General features: G+C 44.2%; 1 protein-coding gene across 6 annotated transcripts in view; it reads left to right on the top strand.

The window, feature by feature from the left end:
- LOC119950713 (protein polyglycylase TTLL10-like) overlaps positions 1-20,719 on the top strand; it is a 178,161-nt gene extending 157,442 nt beyond the window's left edge. For 2 of the 6 annotated variants that reach the window (XM_038773387.1, XM_038773388.1), the window contains exons 12-13: positions 19,459-19,552; positions 19,693-20,715. In XM_038773387.1, coding sequence (XP_038629315.1) covers positions 19,459-19,552; positions 19,693-20,309 — 711 coding nt within the window. In that variant the 3' untranslated portion in view covers positions 20,310-20,715. Of the gene's footprint in view, positions 1-19,458; positions 19,553-19,692 lie in introns of all 6 variants that reach the window. The other 4 variants (XM_038773383.1, XM_038773384.1, XM_038773382.1 and 1 more) reach the window with 3 other exon arrangements.
- Positions 20,720-21,205: the final 486 nt, after the last annotated feature.

The raw sequence follows: 21,205 nt of genomic DNA, 5'->3' as shown, positions 1-21,205 counted from the left end.
CGGGATCGAACCTGGGACCTCAGCGCCGTGAGGCAGCTGTGCTAACCACTAGGCCACCCTGCTACCCTCTTCCATACTGACTTGAAAATATTTGACACTTCCACAGCTTTTCCCTGCACAACTTCAATTGAGTTTTACAGTTCAATTGTTTTAAGCCGAGGAATGTTGCTCCTCGAAGAATGAAGCGACTCTTGAAGAGAGCACATTATATTACACGTTTATAATAAACTATTACATAGACCGGGGATCCTCCTGTTGTGTTCAGGAGCTCATGCTGTGTCATGCACAGTGTATTATTCTGCTACTCAGGAAAAGCTCTGTGTAATATGTTGACAACCCCATTAAGGTCACAAGGCCTCCCTGAGGTCAGTTAGAGAGCAATTGCTGCAGATGTCAAATAGAGGTCAGAATAAAGGAACATGTGAATAAGAGGAAATATATCTTTAAAATAACTTAATACTACCACCATCGCTGTGAAACCATAATAGGATTTCAAAAAACAGTGTTTGTACTTCATAAGGTTTCTCATGAGCTTTATCTTTGTGTCAGTTGCCGGCATCACACTCTTGGCCAAGTAATCCAATGTAAGAAATCCAAAACTGCATGGCTGCAGTGGCCTTAAAGTGGTTGTGTTTAACGCACCTCTATGGTTTGCCTGCTGTGGTACATATCAACTATCAAGCTTTTATTGAAGGATTTATTTTGAAAAGAAAATAATGAGACAATAGTTTGCGTTAGTCACAGTGATTTTCCTTTGGGTAGCTTCTACATTCGTTGCCTAGCAGTCCCCAGACCAATCAAACACATGCAGATGGCAGCTTGTAACACAGCACTGGCCCAGCCAGGATTTATTTGGATTGCATTAATGTATGCACAGCACTGCACAATGCATACTCTTGTCGTGTAATTGAATGGGAATAAAGAGAATGGCCATGAATTAGAAATGGAGCCCTCTCGTGTTTCAGTAAATTGCAGCTTGTGGTACTGGTATGTAAGCCCTGCACAGTTAGTAATCCCAGAGCACAATGAAGGTCTGATACCTGTTCATTGAAACATCCTTTCTGATTAATTAAAGGACTTTGTTCCTCCGTTTGCTTTTCGCCAATGGCAGTTTTGAAATGAAGGGTTGAGATTATTCCAATGTTTGATTAATAATTGCCCGCCTCATCATTATTAGGTGGAGGCGGGCTCGGGGGTGGGGGTGGGGGGTAGGAGTTGGTCATGAAAATCACAAAAGAATCGGCGTCCATTTTTACATGACAATTGAAGGAGGCAATTGAGAGGGTTGGGCCGGTTTGAGCATATTCATGTCGCTGAAAGGCGGATAGCGTACACACAGCTGAGCAGACCAGGAGTTAACTGATAGTCTTTTTCACAAAGGCAAGCCTTAAATTCACAATGCCTGGCCTTATAGTAAAACCACACTTGTAACAGAAATTTCAATGTTTAACTGATAAAGCCCAACCAAATACCCAATGAAGCGACTTGCAATTTTTTGATGGCTGATTTTTAAAAACACCATTGGAATATTTTTGAATTACACTGCCATAGCTTCAGCATGTGAAGGAAAATAGTCCTCCGGTCCTCAGAAATTTGCATCTCCGAAACTCCAATTGTGATATGTGTTAAAGGGTAGCTCAGCACTGACTGAAGTCAGATCGATGGCAGTCAACATTCAGGGAAGGAGATGGCACCAGCGAACGAACAAAATGCCAAATACATTGTATTCATTGAAAAACCATTGTCTAACTAATGGGATACCCAGGGGTCAATACAACTCTCAGTCAGTCTTCCGTTCATAGAATCTATAGGGATTTTACTCTTGAGTGTAGCATCATGGGTCCTTGATTTACCTGGCCAGATCTCCTACTGTTTTGGTCTGCTTTCACGCATTTAATTAGCACCTTATGCTGGATGCTGGCTTTTGTTTCAAATGTTGTGCCTCATGGGGGGATTAATATAGGTCCTGATGATGTCCTGTGTGGTTTTAGATACCTTCTAAGTCACTTCACAACCACTGAAATTCTCTTAAAATGATGCTGATGCACAAGATCACCAGTAGGATAGTCTCAGCCGTACAATGTGAACTCATAAAGAAACGTAATAAAATGATTTGAAGGTCTCCATGTGACTGCAATACCATAAACCCATGGAATATAGCAGCTCGTGGGCTCTGTGAAGCTCCCTTAATTCAAGTGGGAGGTCATTGGAACATGCAAATAAATTCTGGACCTTTCCCACTACAAGTAATGAAATGTCCCAGATGCATAGTCTTAAAGGATGCCATTGCAGCTAGGAAACACATTTATAGGCAGATGATGCAAGAGTATGCCTTGTGTAGCTCTGCCTGTCTTCCAAATGTTATAGACCAGGGTTTAGAGAACCCCAAAAGTGTATCATGGAGTTCACCTGACCAACAACTTTTACTAGATTAGGGTACGTGGAGCACACGCTCACTCTACAGGTGTGGTATAGCAGAAATTGATTTTGTTTAAAAAGCAAAACAATGTTTATTCTATGAACTTAAGTTAACCTTTTTAAAACATACAGTGAACATCTTGGCAACCATTAATTCAAATACAACCCCCAAAGACTACAACACTAAGTAATCCTTTAAGCTTTCCTTGTGATATCTATAAGACTTAACAGAAGCACATCAGGCTAAAGTCACGACTGAGAGCAGTTATTAGTTTTAAATCACCAAAGGATCGATTTACAGATTTTAGATTACAGAGAGAGAGACACATACACCTTCTGGCTGTGACTGCAACTATCCAGCTCTGAAAATGAAACTAAAACACACCATGCAGCAAACAGCCTAAAACGAAAGTGAAAAGCTGACAAACAGCCCAGCTCCACCCATACTCTGACATCACTGATAAACACCCATTTTTAAAGATACATTTCTTAAACACCTATTTCTTAAAGGTACTCTCACATGACACCTCCCCCCAAGAAAAAAAACCCATCAACTTCAAGATGGTTTCATTTTTCACCTTTTTACGATCCTTTGAAAAATGCACACAGTAAATATACTTTTTCGTTTCAAAAAAACAACACGCAAACAGGCATAATAATATAGTCCTTTTTTTTTCGTTCTTCTTCCTCCAAATGCAACTGCTTCCGTTCATCACATTCGTGACAAAGCATCGGATGTCACGTTTTCTTGTCCTGTCACATGTACTATTTTAAAATGAAATGGCTGTAACAAAAAACTCCAGTGAAACAGTTTTGCCTTGTTATTCCGGAATCGCTCCAAAAACGTCAACGGATTATGATCAGTATATATAATGGTGTCAGACGGATTGCTGGTCACATAAATGTGAAAATGTTGCAAAGCTAGCACCAAACCCAATGTCTCCTTCTCAATCGTTGAGAAATTTAATTTCTTTGAAAAATAACCAATAGGCCGCCCTAGCCCTTTGTCGTCGTCTTGTAGAAGCACCGCACCTACACCCACATCACTCGCATCAACCGCCACTTTGAATGGCTTTGTATAATTTGGGATGGCTAACACAGGAGCAGTGGTTAACACAGCCTTCAGGCCGTCAAATGCCTGTTGACACTCCGCTGTCCACTGGAATTTTTTATGCTTCTTGAGCACGTCCGTCAGTGGAGCGAACACACTGCTGGAATTTGGTACAAATTTCCGGTAAAATCCACTCATACCAAGAAATCGCATTTTTCCCGTTGTGTCGAGGGTATCTGAAACTCCCCAATGACTTTTGTTTTCACATCCCATGGGACCATTTGACCCCGTTCGATTGTATGGCCAAGGAAAGTGACTTGGGCGTTTCCAAATTCACTTTTGGCTAGGTTTATCACCAAACCCGCCTCCTGAAGTCAATTGAATAACTCCATCCGATGTTTCAAATGTCCTTTCCATGTCTGGCTGAAAATTACCAGATCGTCGATGTATACCGCACAATTGGGTAATCCTGAAACAATTTTGTTAGTTAACCATTGAAATGTGGCTGGGGTGTTTTTCATGCCAAATGGCATAACTTTGAATTGGTATATACCATCTGGAGTCACAAAAGCTGAATTTCCTTCACTCCTTCGGATAAAGGTACCTGCCAATAACCTTTAAGTAAACCCAATTTGGAAATAAAAGCTGATTGTCGCACTTTCTCAATGCAATCCTTCAAACGTGGGATAGGATAAGAGTCTGTCCTTGTAACTGCTTTAACCTTTCTATAGTCCACACACAACCATTGGGTACCGTCCGCTTTTGGTACCATCACTTTGGGTGAGCTCCATCGGCTGCAACCCACTTTAATTATGCCATTTTTAAGCATGCTCTCAATCTCTTTGTTAACTTGTGCCAATTTTAAAGGGTTAAGTCTGTATGGATGTTGTTTAATTGGAACAGCATTCCCCCACATTTGCATCATGTATAGCCATTTTAGTACTTCACAATTTATCTCTACAAACTTGCCCATGTGATATCAATAACTCTTTCAGGTCAGTCCGTTTATCCTCTGGAAGGTAACTCAACAATTTAGCCCAATTTTTAAGAACATCCTTGTTTTCCAATTTAACTTGTGGTATGTCAAATTCACAGTCATCTGGATTTGATTCGTCACTTTGAGTTAGAATCATTAAAATCTCCTCCTTTTTCTCTCCTTGCCTTTCAAAGTACCTTTTAAGCATATTCACATGACACACTCGGTGAGACTTCCTTCTATCTGGTGTTTGTACCACATAATGCACCTCACTTGATTTCATTTCAATCTGATACGGTCCACAAAACCTTGCTTTTAAAGGCTCACCTACCATTGGTAACAATACTAAAACTTTATCTCCACTGGCAAAACTACGAACTTTGGATTTCTTGTCCGCTGCCCGTTTCATCACATTTTGTGCAACTTTTAAATGTTGTCTAGCCAATTCACCTGCTCTATTTAATCGTTCCCTAAAATTTGACACGTAATCCAATAATGTCATTAAAGATTTCTCACTCACCAATATTTTTCTTCATCAATTTAAGTGGTCCTCTTACCTCATGACCAAAAATTAGTTCAAAAGGACTGAATTTGGTTGACTCATTAGGTGCATCCCTAATTGCAAACAGTACGAATGGAATTCCTTAATCCCAATCTTCTGGATAATCTTGACAATAAACCCTCAACATTGTCTTTAATGTCTGATGCCACCTTTCTAACGCTTCCTGTGATTCTGGATGGTACACAGTTGATTTAAATTGTTTCATTCCTAAGCTATCCATAACTTCTTTGAATAACCTTGAAGTAAAATTTGATCCTTGATCCGATTGTATTTCTGTGGGTAGTCCATATCTTGTAAAGAATTTAAGTAATTCCTCCACAATCTTTTTAGCTGTAATATTACACACTGGAATGGCCTCTGAAAACCTAGTAGACACATCCACTATAGTCAAAAGATATTGATTCCCACTTTTTGTTTTAGGAAGCGGTCCTACGCAATCAATTAGGACACTTGTCAAATTTCTTCAAATGTTGGAATGGGTATTAAGGGCGCTGGTTTTATCACTACTTGAGGTTTCCCTATCACTTAACATGTGTGACATGATTGACAAAATTTAACTACATCTTTATGTAGTTCAGGCCAATAAAAATGTTTCTGGATTTTAGCTTGAGTTTTCCTTATTCCCAAATGACCTCTCACTGGTACCTCATGTGCAACTCGCAACACCTCCTTTCTATACCCTACCGGCAATACTACTTGATGAACTTCTGCCCACTTTTCATCCGCCTGCATATGTAAAGGTCTCCATTTTCTCATCAAGACATTACTTTTACGGTAATAACACTCTGGTATACACTCAGATTCCTCTTCCGTGTATGCTTTCTGATACATCCGTTTTATTTCCACATCTTTCTGTTGGAACTCAGCCAATTTTCCTGAACTAAAAATATCCGCCTCATCCTCCACCTGTTCTTGTTCTTTTTCAACCATCTGATCAAAAATCGTTTCTGATAATTGCACTTCAACTTCATCTTCACTCTTTGATTTCTCCTCTTGTCTTAACCTGTGACTTTGCGACCTTGTCTCTACACAACCCGGAAAAATACCAGGATATTCGTTCTTCAACGCTGATTTTCCACTGGCTTATCAACCACAGTAGGCATCACTCCCACCTGCGATCCAGCTATATCATTACCCAAGATAAACTGTATTCCTGGACAAGGTAGTTCTCTATTACTCCTACTACCACTTCACCACTCTTCACTGGACTTTCCAACCTTACCTTATATAATGGAACACTACTCCTCTCACCCAGAATTCCACATATTACCACCTTTTCTGGCAACATTCTTCCCAGACTACGTAACTCTTCATCTCTTACCATTAAAGATTGACTAGCTCCCATATCTCTTAAAATTGTGACTTCTTTACCTGCTCCCCTGATACACATGAGTGAACTTTACCCACACAAGTAAATTCTTTAAAGAGATCTGGCACCTTCTTATCAATCACCTCTTGATCAGGCTGTACAATCTTTTTCACCTCCTTCTCTTCACTTACGCTTTCCTTTACCACTTTAACAAACCCCACTGTCTTATCCTGTTTTACCACATCAGCCTTCCCAGTGCTTTTCTTCAACCACCAACATTGTGACTTTACATGGCCTAGTTTATTACAGTGAAAACATTTGCAACTTTTTATTTCTTTTCCACCGTCCTGGATTTCTTTTTTAGTCTGAGATACACTCTCCTTATTATCTCCCATCAGATCACCTTTACCTTTACCACTTGAGTATTTCTCATGTCCCCAATTTCTATCCCTCACAGGTTGAAACTGATGTTGGAAATCAAGCTTTGAGTTATGAACTAATTCATAATCATCTGCCATTTCTGCTGCTAACCTCGCAGTTTTAACCCTCTGCTCTTCCACATGAGTTCTCACTACATCAGGAATTGAATTTTTAAATTCCTCCAAAATTATAATTTCTCTGAGAACTTCATACGTTTGGTCTATTTTCAAAGCCCTTATCCACCTATCAAAATTACTCTGATTGATCCTTTCAAACTCGATGCATGTTTGACCAAATTCTTTCCTTAAATTTCTAAACCTTTGTCTGTAGGCTTCAGGCACTAGTTCATATGCACATAAGATGGATTTTTTTCACCTCCTCATATGTCCCAGATACCTCCTCCGGTAGTGATATAAATACTTCACCAGCCCTAACCAACCAGCTTTGTTTGAATCAGTAATACCCACATGTCCTGTGGCCATTTTATTTGTTTAGCTACCTTCTCAAATGAAATTAAAAAGGCGTCTACCTCCTTTGCATCAAACCTTGGCAATGCTTGGACATATTTAAATAGATCCCCACCAACCCTTCGACTATGACGCTCTTTCTCACTATCCTCATCACTATCATCCAACTGTACGGTATATATACAAGGGCAGCACGGTAGCATGGTGGTTAGCATAAATGCTTCTCAGCTCCAGGGTCCCAGGTTCGGTTCCCGGCTGGGTCACTTTCTGTGCGGAGTCTGCACGTCCTCCCCGTGTGTGCGTGGGTTTCCTCCGGGTGCTCCGGTTTCCTCCCACAGTCCAAAGATGTGCGGGTTAGGTGGATTGGCCATGCTAAATTGCCCGTAGTGTCCTAAGAAGTAAGGTAATGGGGGGTTGTTGGGTTACGGGTTTAGGGTGGATACGTGGGTTTGAGTAGGGTGATCATTGCTCGGCACAACATCGAGGGCCGAAGGGCCTGTTCAGTGCTGTACTGTTCTATGTTCTATGTTCTATGTACGTTTCCCTTTACGCCTGCCAATTTTAACTGACTGTCATGTTTCATGGCCATTTTCTGAAGTTCAAACTCTCTCTCTTTATCTTTTTCCCTGATCTGTATCTCCCTTTCTCTTTCTTTTTCCTCTCTATCTCTTTTGTATTCAAGCTGCTTTAATTCTTTTTCATGTTCCATTTATTTAATTTGTAACTGAATTTTTGCCATTTCCAATGAGCCAAACTGTATCTCAGGCAACTTTAAATGCTTAGCCACCGCCATAATTACCTCATCTTTTTGCACGTTGTCAGGTAATGTTAACTGCAAAAGGTACTGCACGTGACCGTCTCCACCCCCAAAAACTTCAGAGCCTCTGAAAGAGCCATTATCCACAACACACTCCCTACTTAAACTAGAATACCGCACCTGAAAAACAACCACAATATGCTCACCCCTCACTGTCTTTAAGTTCACTAAGCCAATCTAATAGATAGACTTTTATCCCCCACGAGCCCCCAATTTGTTATGGGCCAGGGTTTAGAGAACCCCAAAATGTATCATGGAGTTCACCTGACCCAGAACTTTTACTAGATTGTGGTATGGGGAGCACGTGGCCCACTCTACAGGTGTGGTAGAGCAGAAATGGAAAAGTAATTTTTAAAGCAAAACAATGTTTATTCTATGAACTCAAGTTAACCTTTTTAAAACATACAGTGAGCATTTTAGCAACCATTAATTCAAATACAACCGCCAAAGAATACAACACTAAGTAATCCTTTAAGCTTTCCTTTTATCATCCATAAGACTTAAAAAAGAACTTTTAACAGAAGCACATCAGGTTAAAGTCAATACTGAGAGCAGTTACTGGTTTTAAATCACCAAAGGATTGATTTCCAGTTTTCAGATTACAGAGAAAGAGACTCATACACCTTCTGGCTGTCACTGCAGCTATCCAGCTCTGAAAACGAAACTAAAACACACCCTGCAGCAAACAGCATAAAACAAAAGTAAAAAGTTGACAGTCAGCCCAGCTCCACCCACACTTTGACATCACTGATAAACACTCATTTCTTAAAGATACATTTCTTAAACACCCATTTCTTAAAGGTACACTCACATGACACAAAGGTGATTAGTTCTTTAGGTACCTTCTTTAAGGTGTCAGCCAAAGCACAGTTAGTACCAGTCTCTCTTCTGATTTGGAAAGCATCGGTCTCAAGTCCCACTCTAAGCACATAAGCCAGGCTGACACATCAGTGCAGTACTGAGGGAGGGCCACACTGTCAAAGATGCTGCCTTTCATTAATCAGAGGCCCCATCTGCCCTCTCAAGTTGACATAACTATCTGAAGACGAGCAGGTGGGTTTCCCCTGATTTCTTGGTCGACATTCACCGCTCAAATAGATTATCTGGTCCTAATTGCATTGCTGTTATCGGAGCTTGCTGTGCGTAAATTGGCTGCTGTGTTGCCTACATTATAACAGTGACCACACTTCAAAGGACCTTCACTGGCTTTAAAGTGCTTTGGGGACACCCTGAGATTGTGGAAGGTGCTATATGAACACAAGCCAATGTTTCTTATTCATGTCTTGCCATTTCACAACAGCGATTCTGATAATTAAAATTGTAATGAACCTTTAGTCAGCTGGTTGCTTAGATTTATTATATTTCTTATTTGGGAATTCGGTGCATCGTAAGATAGAATGAATTGATGAGCGAGAGAGAGATGGGTGAAATTAGTTTTAAACATTGATAGGATTTGTGCTAAATGGCCAGTTGATTCTTTTGTGAGAATGTTGTTACTGTCACCATGGTGTTTAAATCCAAATATAACAAGTAGTTCGTCTTTAGTACAACCCTTCCGTGTGCTATTGTATCTGTAATGTTTGGATTAATAAACCTGGAGACCATGACAATCTATAGACTTAAATACTATTTAGCAAATTCTTGCCATAATGTTTCTGCAGTTTGTAATCTGGTGATCATTTACTCGTAGGAATAGCTTCAAACAACTGGTAAATATTTTTAATCTGTTGGAAACCGTTTGAAACCAAGTGACTTGCTTTTTCATTTTTATTTTCAAGCTTCTGGAATAATGCACACCAACCATAATGAGGATAAGCAACTGTTCCTCTGCCTTTGTTGTTCCTAAATACTGGCCTCCGAAGACACATTCCTTCCGCACCACAGCATAAAGCAACAACAGCAACTGGCATTAAGAGTCCTGGGATGTTTTATTACTTTACAGGTGGTAGACAAATGCAAGTTGATGTTATTGCATTTATGCAGATCTTTTCACGTGGCAAACATCTCAAGCTATTTCAGGGTGGTGAGGGCAGGAGGGTAAAAAGTAGTCCATGAGAAATGGATAAGGGAATGGACTTAGAAGCCTGGCAGGGGGAGAACCATCTTTTACAGATGTACCTTAGAAAGCATCCTATCGGGCTACATCACAGCCTGGTATGGCAACTGCTCGGCCCAGGACTGTCAGAAACTACAGAGAGTCGTGAACACTGGCCAGTCCATCACGCAAGCCCGCCTCCCATCCATTGACTTTGTCTACACCCCCCCCCCCCGCTGCCTTGGGAAAGCAGCATAATCAAAGCAGCATAAGGCAGCATAATCAAAGACCTCTCCCGCCCGGGTTATTCACTCTTCTAACTTCTCCCAGATAAAAGGGTCTGAGAACACGCACTAACAGATTCAGAAACAGCACGGTGGTACAGTGGTTAGCACTGCTGCTTCACAGCGCCAGGGTTCCAGGTTCGATTTCCGCTTGGGTCACTGTCTGTGCGGAGTCTGCATGTTCTTCCCGTGTCTGCGTGGGTTACCTCCGGGTGCTCCGGTTTCCTCCCATAAGTCCTGAAAGACGTGCTTGTTAGGTGAATTGGACATTCTGAATTCTCCTTCCGTGTACCCGAACAGGCGCCGTAATGTGACGACTCGGGGCTTTTCACAGTAACTTCATTGTTGTGTTAATGTAAGCCTACTGATGACAATAATAAAGATTATTATTATTATTGTTACCAGACTCCTAAATGACCCTCTTATGGACAGATCTGATCTCTTCACACATCTTCTCGATTGAGTGGTACTGGATTGGATTTGTTTATTGTCACGTGTACCGAGGTACAGTGAAAAGTATTTTGCACTCCTATATGCTTCACCCGATGCCTTTATTTATGTTGTGTATTATGTGTACCCTATTTTTTTCATGTATGGAATGATCTGTCTGGACTGTACGCAGAACAAAATTTTTCACTCTCCCTTGGTACACGTGACAGTAAACAAATCCAAATGATTAAAAGCTGACACAAAAAGAGGCTGCACGGTGGCACAGTGGTTAGCACGACTGCCTCACAGCACCAGGGACTCGGGTTCGATTCCAGCCTTTGGCCACTGAGTGGAGTTTGCACGTTCTCCCCGTGTCAGCGTGGGTTTCCTCCGGGTGCTCCGGTTTCCCTCCACTGTCCAAAGATGTGCCGGTTAGGTGGATTGGCCGCGCTAAATTGTCCCTTTGTGTCCAACAGGTTAGGTAGGGTTATTGGGTGATGCGAATCGGGTGGGGGAGTAGGCTGAGGCAGGGTGCACTTTCGGAGAGTTGGTGAGGACTCAATGGGCTGAATGGCCTCCTTCTGAACTGGAGTGATTCTATGAAAAAGGTGGAATTTACTTCCTGCTGGGAATACTTATGGTACCAGTTGCAGTGGAACATTCAGTGAACATGTCCCATCAACAATTTAAACTCCTCACTATTGTATTGTATTGTATTGTATTGAATTGTATTGAATTGTATTGTGTCTCTTTCCGTTTCTTGAGCTTTGAAAGCCACTCCATCTATTTGTTCCCGGGATAAGGGTAATGCAGCAAGGCTAATGGTACAGCTCACTCCTGGTGGCCCTGTGCAGCTTCTTTCTTCAATGGCAGATCCCACAGTGATGCCACTCCCACAATGGTGTTTGATAGGAGTCTGTGCAATGCTGAAGGTCACTGACATGTGTCCCAGTCTGGTTGATGTGTGGTTCAGAGGGACGTTTGCAGTTGATGATGTTCCAATGAGGTTGCTGGGTTGGATCTGATTGAATTAATCTCACCAAGGGCAGAATCAGAAAGAGAGAGAAGGGCCACACACGCATATCACATGAAAACCACACGTACATCACACACACATCACATGCACATCACACACACATCACACGCACATCACACACGTGCACACCATATGAATATTACACAGAAAACACACGCACATCAGATACACACCACATACACACCACATGCACTGTACGAGCAAACCGCTCACACACCTCACACACAAACCACACGCACACATCACACACAACACACACCCAAAGGAGAGGTTGGCCAAATTAGGTCCCATGAAGAGTAAACTGAATTTACAGTCTGTTGTTTGGTGAACTTGGTGACCTTCAGGCTGAACCTGGTGACCTTACGAGTTTCCTTCCGTGGGCCCGATGCTTCCGATTTAAAGAGCTGGAGGCCAAGGTGGTTTTCCCTCTGGACGCAGAAGTGCTGGGTTGAATCATTTTAAGGAATCTCTCTCTCTGCAGCGGGGAGGGTTGGTCAGTAAACAGGGCTCGGGCTTGCTGATGTGACCATCAATTCACAAGACATGTGGTTGGAAGTGAACAGTGGTTGTAATAGTCTTACAACAGAGCCTGCCTGCGACGAGATGAACTGGCAGGCAGGCTCACGACTGCAAAGCTTTATACTTGCGGTTAGTGGGAGGAGCCATGGGCGGGACCATGGGCGGAGCCAAGGGTGGAGCCCAGTACAAACTCCTCATCTCCCCCTATGGGCAGAGCCGCGCAACTGCTCGTATACCGAGCTTACATAGACACAGTGTATACAATATAACACAGTGTGAATTACTAGATTGTGATTCACCACACTTGCCACGTGATTGGGAGAGAAATTGCGGCAGGACCCATTGGGGTTTCACTCTCAGCATCGCAGCAGTTTGTCCTCAGTTTGTCATGTCGGCTGTCTCCGACTGCCCAAGGGATCCAGGTAAGGCCATTGTCCTCGTAGTCCGAGGATAATTCGATTAGATTGTGTCTGGGAAGCTCTCTTAGCCAGGGTCCCATTGTCTAAGTGATTTGGTCTGAAGGTTTGTCTCCACCTCAGGTGATTGCCTAAATGCTTTGCGAATGACAAAATGAAATGAAAATCGCTTATTGTCACAAGTAGGCTTCAAATGAAGTTACTGTGAAAAGCCCCTAGTTGCCACATTCCGGCGCCTGTTCGGGGAGGCTGGTATGGGAATTGAACCCGCGCTGCTGGCCTGCCTTGGTCTGTTTTCAAAGCCAGCGATTTAGCCCTGTGAAAGAGATGTGGGCAGCTAAGACCACTGCCCCAGTGTGCTCACAACAATGTGGAGCTGCTGGCCATTCAGGAGGGGGGGGATATCCGCTCACAGGGTCCTTGATCCTGGGGAAGACTCGCTGCTGATCTTTTCTTAAATATCTGACAGGCACTTAATAGGGCAGGTCTTCCTCAAAGGAGGAGTGGCGAGACTCTCACCGGCTCTCTGGCTGATGGACGGGACCCCTGTCAAGTGGATTGAATTCTGCCCCTTACTCTAGTCATTCCATTACTGGAGAGGAAAAGTGAGCAAGAAAATGCCAAGGGGATGATGGGAGTAAAAGTCGTTCTTTAAAACTATAGGTGCATTAACACTGCCATGCACCAGCATGTTGTCACAGTCCCACCTCCACCTCATTCCCTTAGTCTTGAATATGAAAGATCATAGAATTTACAGTGCAGAAGGAGGCCATTCGGCCCTTAGAGTCTGCACCGGCCTTTGGAAAGAGCACCCTACCCAAGGTCCACACCTCCACCCTATCCCCATAACCCAGTAATCCCACCCAACACTAAGGGCAATTTTGGACACGAAGGGCGATTTAGCATGGCCAATCCACCTAACCTGCACATCTTTGGACTGTGGGAGGAAACCGGAGGAAATCCACGCAGACACGGGGAGAATGTACAGACTCTGCACAGACAGTGACCCAAGCCGGGAATTGAACCTGGGACCCTGGAGCTGTGAAGCAGTTGTGCTAACCACAATGCTACCGTGCTGCCCAACCAGAGCCACTCACATATCCCACAGAGTTGCATCTCACAAAACATGAAAGAGCAAAAAAGAGCATTGGAGAGGAGCAAAAAGCTGGAAGGGCAGAAGTGAGATGGGATGAAGATTATTTCGGCAGTCCTGTAATCGGTGCAATTTACCACTTTCACCCAAATTTCAAAAAGTTGGCAAAACGCCCACAGAAGCTCAAAAGCAGTCAGGAATATTGGCCGATCACACTGGTGTGATTGCATCGGAGCTTGGGAACTTGAGCCTGAACATGTTACCTGGTATTCCTCTGCCTGCTTCTTTAAGCAGTTCCTCGTTTGTGGTACTCTTCGGACCCGCTCAAAGTGTTTGGACCCACTCGTCTGTGGGAAAGTTGTGCGGCGGTGGATTTCTGAAGTGTGCAGGCCCCCCCCCTCCCTCCCCACCAACACAGGGTTGTCAACACCTCCTTATCTCCAATCACCTTGCCCAGAAGCCAAGTGTGATCTTGGGGTTTCTGAGGGTCTTTGGTTAAAGTGGTGGGGGGTGGGAGTTGTGGGGGGTTGGCGGGGGGTGGGGGGAGGGGGGGGGGGTGGGTTGGCGGGGGTGGGGGTTTGGCGGCATGTTGAGAAAGATGGTTTCCCTGCTGAAATCAGTCTCAGCGTTTTCAATTCAGAGCCTGGCATGTTTAAAAGCAGCACACTTGAATTCCTTGGGCTGTGCAGCAGGTGAGACAACCCCTGGGTTCTGTCGCCACAGTGACCTGCCACCCGCCCAGCGGAGACACTAACTATTGAGTGAATACTACATAGGTTCAGCATTGAGGTTTTAGTCCTGGGCAAGCTGCCAGGAAATGCATGTGGGGCATCTAATGCCCATCACGAACATAGCCTGCGTCACATGCTTTCATTCCAGGCTCCACCGAAATAGGTTACTTCACATGATCGTCAACAGGGAGCTGGGGGCGCAGACGTAGAAATACCAGGAGGGCAGGAATGGTGTCCTGCTCGACTTTAGGGCAAACAATCCGAGGATGAATTTAGCTCCAGTGAAAATGGCAAATCTCAATGGCCATCGGAGAATTTTAAAACGGCCTCATGTTCGGGCGTGACCAGTCATTAAAAAGAGGAAACTACCCATTCTCAAATTCGCATCCTTGTTTTCGAACCCTTCTATGGCCTCAGTTCTCCTTAACCTCCTCCAGCTTTCCAGATCTCTGCTCGCCCCCAGTCCTGGCCTCTTGCGCATTGCCGATTTCCGGCGCGTGCCATCATCAGCTGAGCCCCGAGCTCTGGCACTCCCTCCTTCAACATCTCCACCTCACTTTCTTCCTCAAAGATACTCCTTAAAACCTGTTTCTTTGACCAAGCTTTTGGTGACTGGGTCTAACATCTCCGTATGTGGCTCAGTGTTAATGGTCTCAATGGTCTTTTGGAGCACCATGGGACGTTTGACTGCAATAAAGCTGCCATTTAAATGTAATGATGTGGAGATGCCGGCGTTGGACTGGGGTGAGCACAGTAAGAAGTCTTACAACACCAGGTTAAAGTCCAACAGGTTTCAAAAATGTAAGTTGTTGATGGCTGGACGTGAATCTTCTGCCTTGACCTTGAACCAATTGATTAGTTCTTCCTAGCAGGCTTTAGGCCTCCTTTTCAGGCCATTCGATTGGTTGTTTCTTGTGAAACAGTAACAAACCAACAACAGGGGGCTTGACCCTGTCACCTTTCTGCAGCTAAGGGTTAGCCACGGCCCAGGGGCTGCTTTTTATGATTTTCCGTGAAGTGGTGTGTGCAACTGATAGCTAAAAATCTCACCCTGAAAATCTGCTCGCCATTGACAACCCTGCTGTTGGAATTGTGTGTTTTGTATAGTTGAGCACAAAGGACGACAATGTGATAGGTGGGGGAAGGAAATCAAAAGTTACTGCCTGATCAAAGACGCACTGTACGCATTGCAGTTACTTGCTGCCATCTGGTGGATCATCAAAGTATTAGCTATTCTGAAAGATTTGTTAACCACTTGGAAGCATAAGGGCTGGAATTCTTTGGCCAGTGCGATTCACTTTTCCCGCTGGCGTGCACCCCAGCCCGTGGGCTTCCTGGCGACGTGGGGTGGCACAATGGGAAATCCCATTGACAAGCGTCGGGAAGACGGAATCCCGCGAACACGCGCCGCTGAAAAACTCGCGGCTGGGGAACCGGAGAATTAGACCATAAGACCGTAAGACATTGGAGCAGAATTAAGCCACTCGGCCCATCGAGTCTGCTCCGCCATTCAAGCATGGCTGATATTTTCTCATCCCCATTCTCCTGCCTTCTCCCCATAACCACTGACCCCCTTATTAATCAAGAATTCTGTCCAGGAAATCAATCTGGCTTATTCTGACAAACAATATGTAGCTACCCTCCAGTCTCTACCCTGTGTTAAATTCAAGGTGAAAATGCCGATTTAATGTTTTAATGTAGAATTATTTAATTTCCAAACACAGGGAATCAATATTACTATGCACACAAAAAACCGAGTAATCGAGGCTTTATTACGCAGAGATGTGGAGCCTCCCGCAGCTGCTGCCGAAATGGCTGCAGCTCGGTGTGCACACACATTTATACTCCGCCTACTGGGCGGAGCCAGCAGACAGGGATCTACCCCGGTACCTGTAGTACAGGGGCCTTACCGTAATATCCTTGTATGCCGTATACAATACAACAGTGGTGACTACCACATGTGCAAACTCCACATGGACAGTGACCCAGGGCCGGGATCAAACCCGGGACCTCAGCGCCATAAGGCAGTAGTGCTAACCACTGCGCTACCACAGTGGAAAGTTGATTTCCTAACCTGTCGTGGTAAGTTAGAATCTGAAGTGAGTTCCCAGATGGCCTGGTGGCCATATTCTGAGTGCTAAATTTGATTTCTTCATGGTCTCTTGGAGCACCTTAGGGACGCTTGACCATATAAATGCTGCCATATTAATGCAAGTTGTTGTTGGTTGGATCTGAATCCGCTGCCTTGACCTTGGATCATATCAATGGGTTCTTCCAAGCAGGCTTCAGGCCTCCTTGCCAACCCATTCAATTGGTTGATTCTGGTGATACTCTGGTGGTCGCAAACATTCCAACGTCCCAGGACAACAGGCCAGGGGGAATGCCATGAGATTTCCAGGCCACTGACAGCCAAACCACCCCACCATTCACACTCAGCCAAACATTGCCAGATCAGTCAAAGAAAGAAAACTCTATTTTCTAGTACTATTAGTGTCGCATTCTGACCCAAGCTGCTTCACGGGACAGTTAGAATCACAGAACAGCTACAACATAGAAGGAAGCAATTTGGCCCATTGAGTCTGCAACAACCCTCCGAAAGAGCAGACTACCTTCCCTCTGCCCCCGTAACCCTAACCCGCACATCCCTGGGCACTAAGGGGCAATGTTAGCACGGCCAATCCACCTAACGTACATATCTTTGGACTGTGGGAGAAAACCGGAGCACACGGAGGAAAATGCCGATGGCTAAACAGCCTGTTTTAATGTCAAATTATTTAATTTCCAAACACAGGGAACCAATATTACTATTCACACAAAAAAACCTTTCACAATAACCCAAGACATGAGATTACAAATGGAAAAGACACAGGGAGAAAGTGCAAACTCAACGCAGGCAGTCACCCATGGCCGGTATTGAACCCGGGTCCCTGGCGCTGTGAGGCAGCAGCACTAACCCCTTATCAACCTCTTATCAAATCAATTTTTAAACCAAGCGACCTGAAGAGGTATTAGGGAAAAAAAGGTTGAGAGTATTTAAAATTCTTCAATGGGATGCAGAGGTCGCTGGCAAGGCCAGCATTTGTTGTCCATCCCTAATTGCCCTTGATCTGAATGTCTTGTTGGGGCCATTTCAGAGGACGGTTAATCGACCACATTGCTCTGGGTCTGGAGTCACATGTAGGTTAGTTTTGTGCCATCAGCTGTGATGCGGCAGCCTTGAGGTCGTGCATCCTGCTACACATCAGATCTGTGTGCTATATTTTAAAAGTGGCCAGTGAACATGTCCTCTGATCTCTAATTGGCCAATCCCATGTGAGGTGACTATTAATTTTAAAATATTAGTTTCTGGGATGTGGGCGTTGCTGGCTAGACCAGCATTTACTGACCATTCCTGGCCTCCGAGAAGCTGGTGGTGAGCTGCCTTCTTGAGCCGCTGCTGTACTCGAGGTGCAGGTACACCCACAGTGCTGTTAGGGAGGGAATTCCAGGATTTTGAGCCTGCGACAGTGAAGTCAAGATGGTGAGTGACTTGGAGGGGCACTTCCAGGTGGTGGTGTTCCCAGATATCTGCTGCTCTTATCCTTCTAGATGGTAGTGGTCGTGGGCTCGGATCCTTGGTGAGTTCCTGCAGCGCATCTTGTAGGTGGTGCACACGGCTGCCACTGTTCATCAGTGGTGGAGGGAGCGAATATTTGTGGAAGGGGTAGCAATTAAGTTCGGGGCTTTATCCTGGGTGGTGTTGCGCTTTGAATCATAGAATCACAGAATTTACAGTGCAGAAGGAGGCCATTCGGCCCATCGAGTCTGCACAGGCTCTTCGAAAGAGCACCCTACCCAAACCCACACCACCCTATCTCCATAACCCAGTAACCCCACTCAACCAACACTAAGGGCAATTTTGGACACTAACGGCAATTTATCATGGCCAAACCACCTAACCAGCACACCTTTGGACTGTGGGAGGAAACCGGAGCACCCGGAGGAAACCCACGCAGACACGGGGAGGACATACAGACTCCGCACAGACAGTGACCCAGCCGGGAATCGAACCTGGGACCCTGGAGCTGTGAAGCAATTGTGCTAACCACTATGCTACCATGCTTCTTGAGTGTTGTTGGAGGTGCACTCATCCAAGCAAGTGGAGAGTTTTCCATTACACTCCTGACTTCAGCCTTGCAGATGGTGGACCAGGATTTGGGGGGATCAAGGGGTGAGTGAGGTGCAGGATTCCTAGCTTTTGACCTGCTCTGGTAGTCACAGTATTTATATGGCTAGTCCAGTTCAGTTTCTGGTCAAGGATATCCGCCAGGATGTTGATAGTCGGGGATTCAGCGATGGTAACGGTATGGCTGGGACCATATTTCACCCCACCATCAGTTTTCTGATCCAAAACACAAAATCCTGTCCAATGTGAGACTTGATCATTGACAGCCTTATCGGCTATTGTTTTCCAGATCAGGCTTGTGGAACTTACAGTAGGATCAAGGAGATGATGATCAGGAGCAGGCATTGGGAATCTGAATGGATTTTCCTTGCACACTTGGCGGTATTGAGGTCAAGACTATGACTAAGGATGAGCCCCCCCCCCCCCAGGCTACAAACTCCCCCGATCGTTACTAATTTTTGGACATGGTTAGTTTACATTTTAAAAGCCATGATTTACATTAGGCTGGGAATTCCTCCTGGGGATTGAAGAAAGCGTGGTACCTTCCAGGTCACTGCGCCACCCCGCACACACTTACCTGACAGGGAACATTGCTCTGCACTCTGAACCTTCTGGTTTGAAAGGCTGTTACATGCCATTGGCAAAGCCGCCCAAAACGATTTCTCTGGTCTGAATCAATTTGAAAGATGTACCCAAAGGGTTAACATGCTCTGTTTGGTCTGCTTTGTAGGTCTGGTTACTCGAGATAAATGCAAACCCGTCTTTACTGATAAATTGTGAGGTTCTCAAATCAGTCATTCCTAAAGTAATAAATGAAGCCCTTGGTAAGATGGCCATTTGTATCTTTATGTAGATTTACAGAAGGATATTTGTACAAATTGATGACAAGTATTAAAGTAAATATTTCTTTATGAATAATGAAAGCTGTATTCAATAGTATGTTTTTCTCTATTTCTGCTATTAGACTTGGTATTTGAGATCTTCAAAAAATCTGGTCGAGGAATGTACATTTTGCCACTCGAGACACAGAAAGAATTTGTCCTACTTTATAATAGTTCCCACAAAGAACCTTTTTTGAGGAGATTTAACACAAGGCTAGAATACAGGATATCAGAGAGAGCAGCCATTCTTAAACGCCCCCAAAAGGCTGAGAACAGGCCCAAGATAAATGTTGTGACGAATGTAGAGTTGGTGCCAACGTTGGATTCAATGCCAATGCCAATTAAAGCTCCTCAGAAGTTGGCTTCACTGCTCTCACAAAGGCCACTCCCAGAGATTTCGCTGGTGCAACATCTGAACTCCAGCAAGGCTAAAGTTAAAAATAATCTGCAGTCGTGCAATCACTCCGCCGGACCCCCTTCGGAGGAACAGGGCCAAGTCAAGGAAAGGATAACGGCTGCCCAGATAATATCCAGGAATCACTCTGCCAACGGTCCGATGAGCAAAAGCTTGGAGAACAGCTTGATGACGTTTAATGCTTCCTTTCATTCTCTGATCATCACCAGGACTCCACTTATGCCCAAGAGAACCCATACAAGACTATCGGAGATGAAAACTGGCTCCAAAGAGATCGACACATGACATTGCTCAGTCAATAGAGGCAGGAATGCCTGTTTTTTTATTGTCTGCGCCAGTATTAAAAGTAAAATTTATTCATAGAAAGCCAATCATGAAGTGCTCGGATTCTTTGAGCACCTACTAAGAGGTGATGATACTGTTCCCGCTTGACAATGTGAAGTCGGTGCCCATTTAGGTTCACACGTTAAGCAGCAGTGATCAATAAAACTGGTGTTTATAGTGCAATTTTAAGAGTCCTTGATACCTTTGTGTCTGTCTGTCTGTTCCATTTCATGCAGTGAAAATCCATCTTATTCTTCTGGTTTGTTCAGCATAGCTGTCTTCTTTGAGAACTTTCTGCATCAGGTTTAATGGCCAAGTGATACGCAAATGCAACAAGCTCTTAGGAATACTGAGGAGGCTGAGGGCGAGGTGCCAAGCAAATGGTGGAGCCAGGTCAATCAGCTAGCAAGTGTTGGAAATCCACAACTTACATCTCTTGCTCCCCTGACCTTGCCGGCAACTCTTAAAGCATCAATAATAGTGTGCACTACACTAACATGAAGTCATCTTTCCCACCAAATGCAAATCCATTCAAATGTAATTATCTGATTAATTGCAATGAGGGTGTTAAATGAAAACTCTTGCCATTCACTGCATACCCATTTTTCTTGTGGGCTGATAAATCCCCTGGTCCGGATGGACTTCACGCTAAGGTCTTGAAAGAAGTTGCTAGTGAGATAGTTGAAGCACTGGTTTTAATTTTCCAAAATTCCTTAGATTTGCGGACTTGATTGGAAGATGGCAAATGTAACTCCTTTATTCAAGAAGGTTAGGAGACAGAAAGTGGAAACTACAGGCAAGTTAGTTTAACATCTGCCATAGGGAAAATGTTAGAAGACAGTATAAAAGATATTATA

Source organism: Scyliorhinus canicula, chromosome 16 (assembly GCF_902713615.1).
Source record: "Scyliorhinus canicula chromosome 16, sScyCan1.1, whole genome shotgun sequence".
Taxonomy (NCBI): Eukaryota; Metazoa; Chordata; class Chondrichthyes; order Carcharhiniformes; family Scyliorhinidae; genus Scyliorhinus; species Scyliorhinus canicula.
Note: the sequence above shows the minus strand (reverse complement) of the source record. Positions and strands in the feature narration are given on the sequence as shown.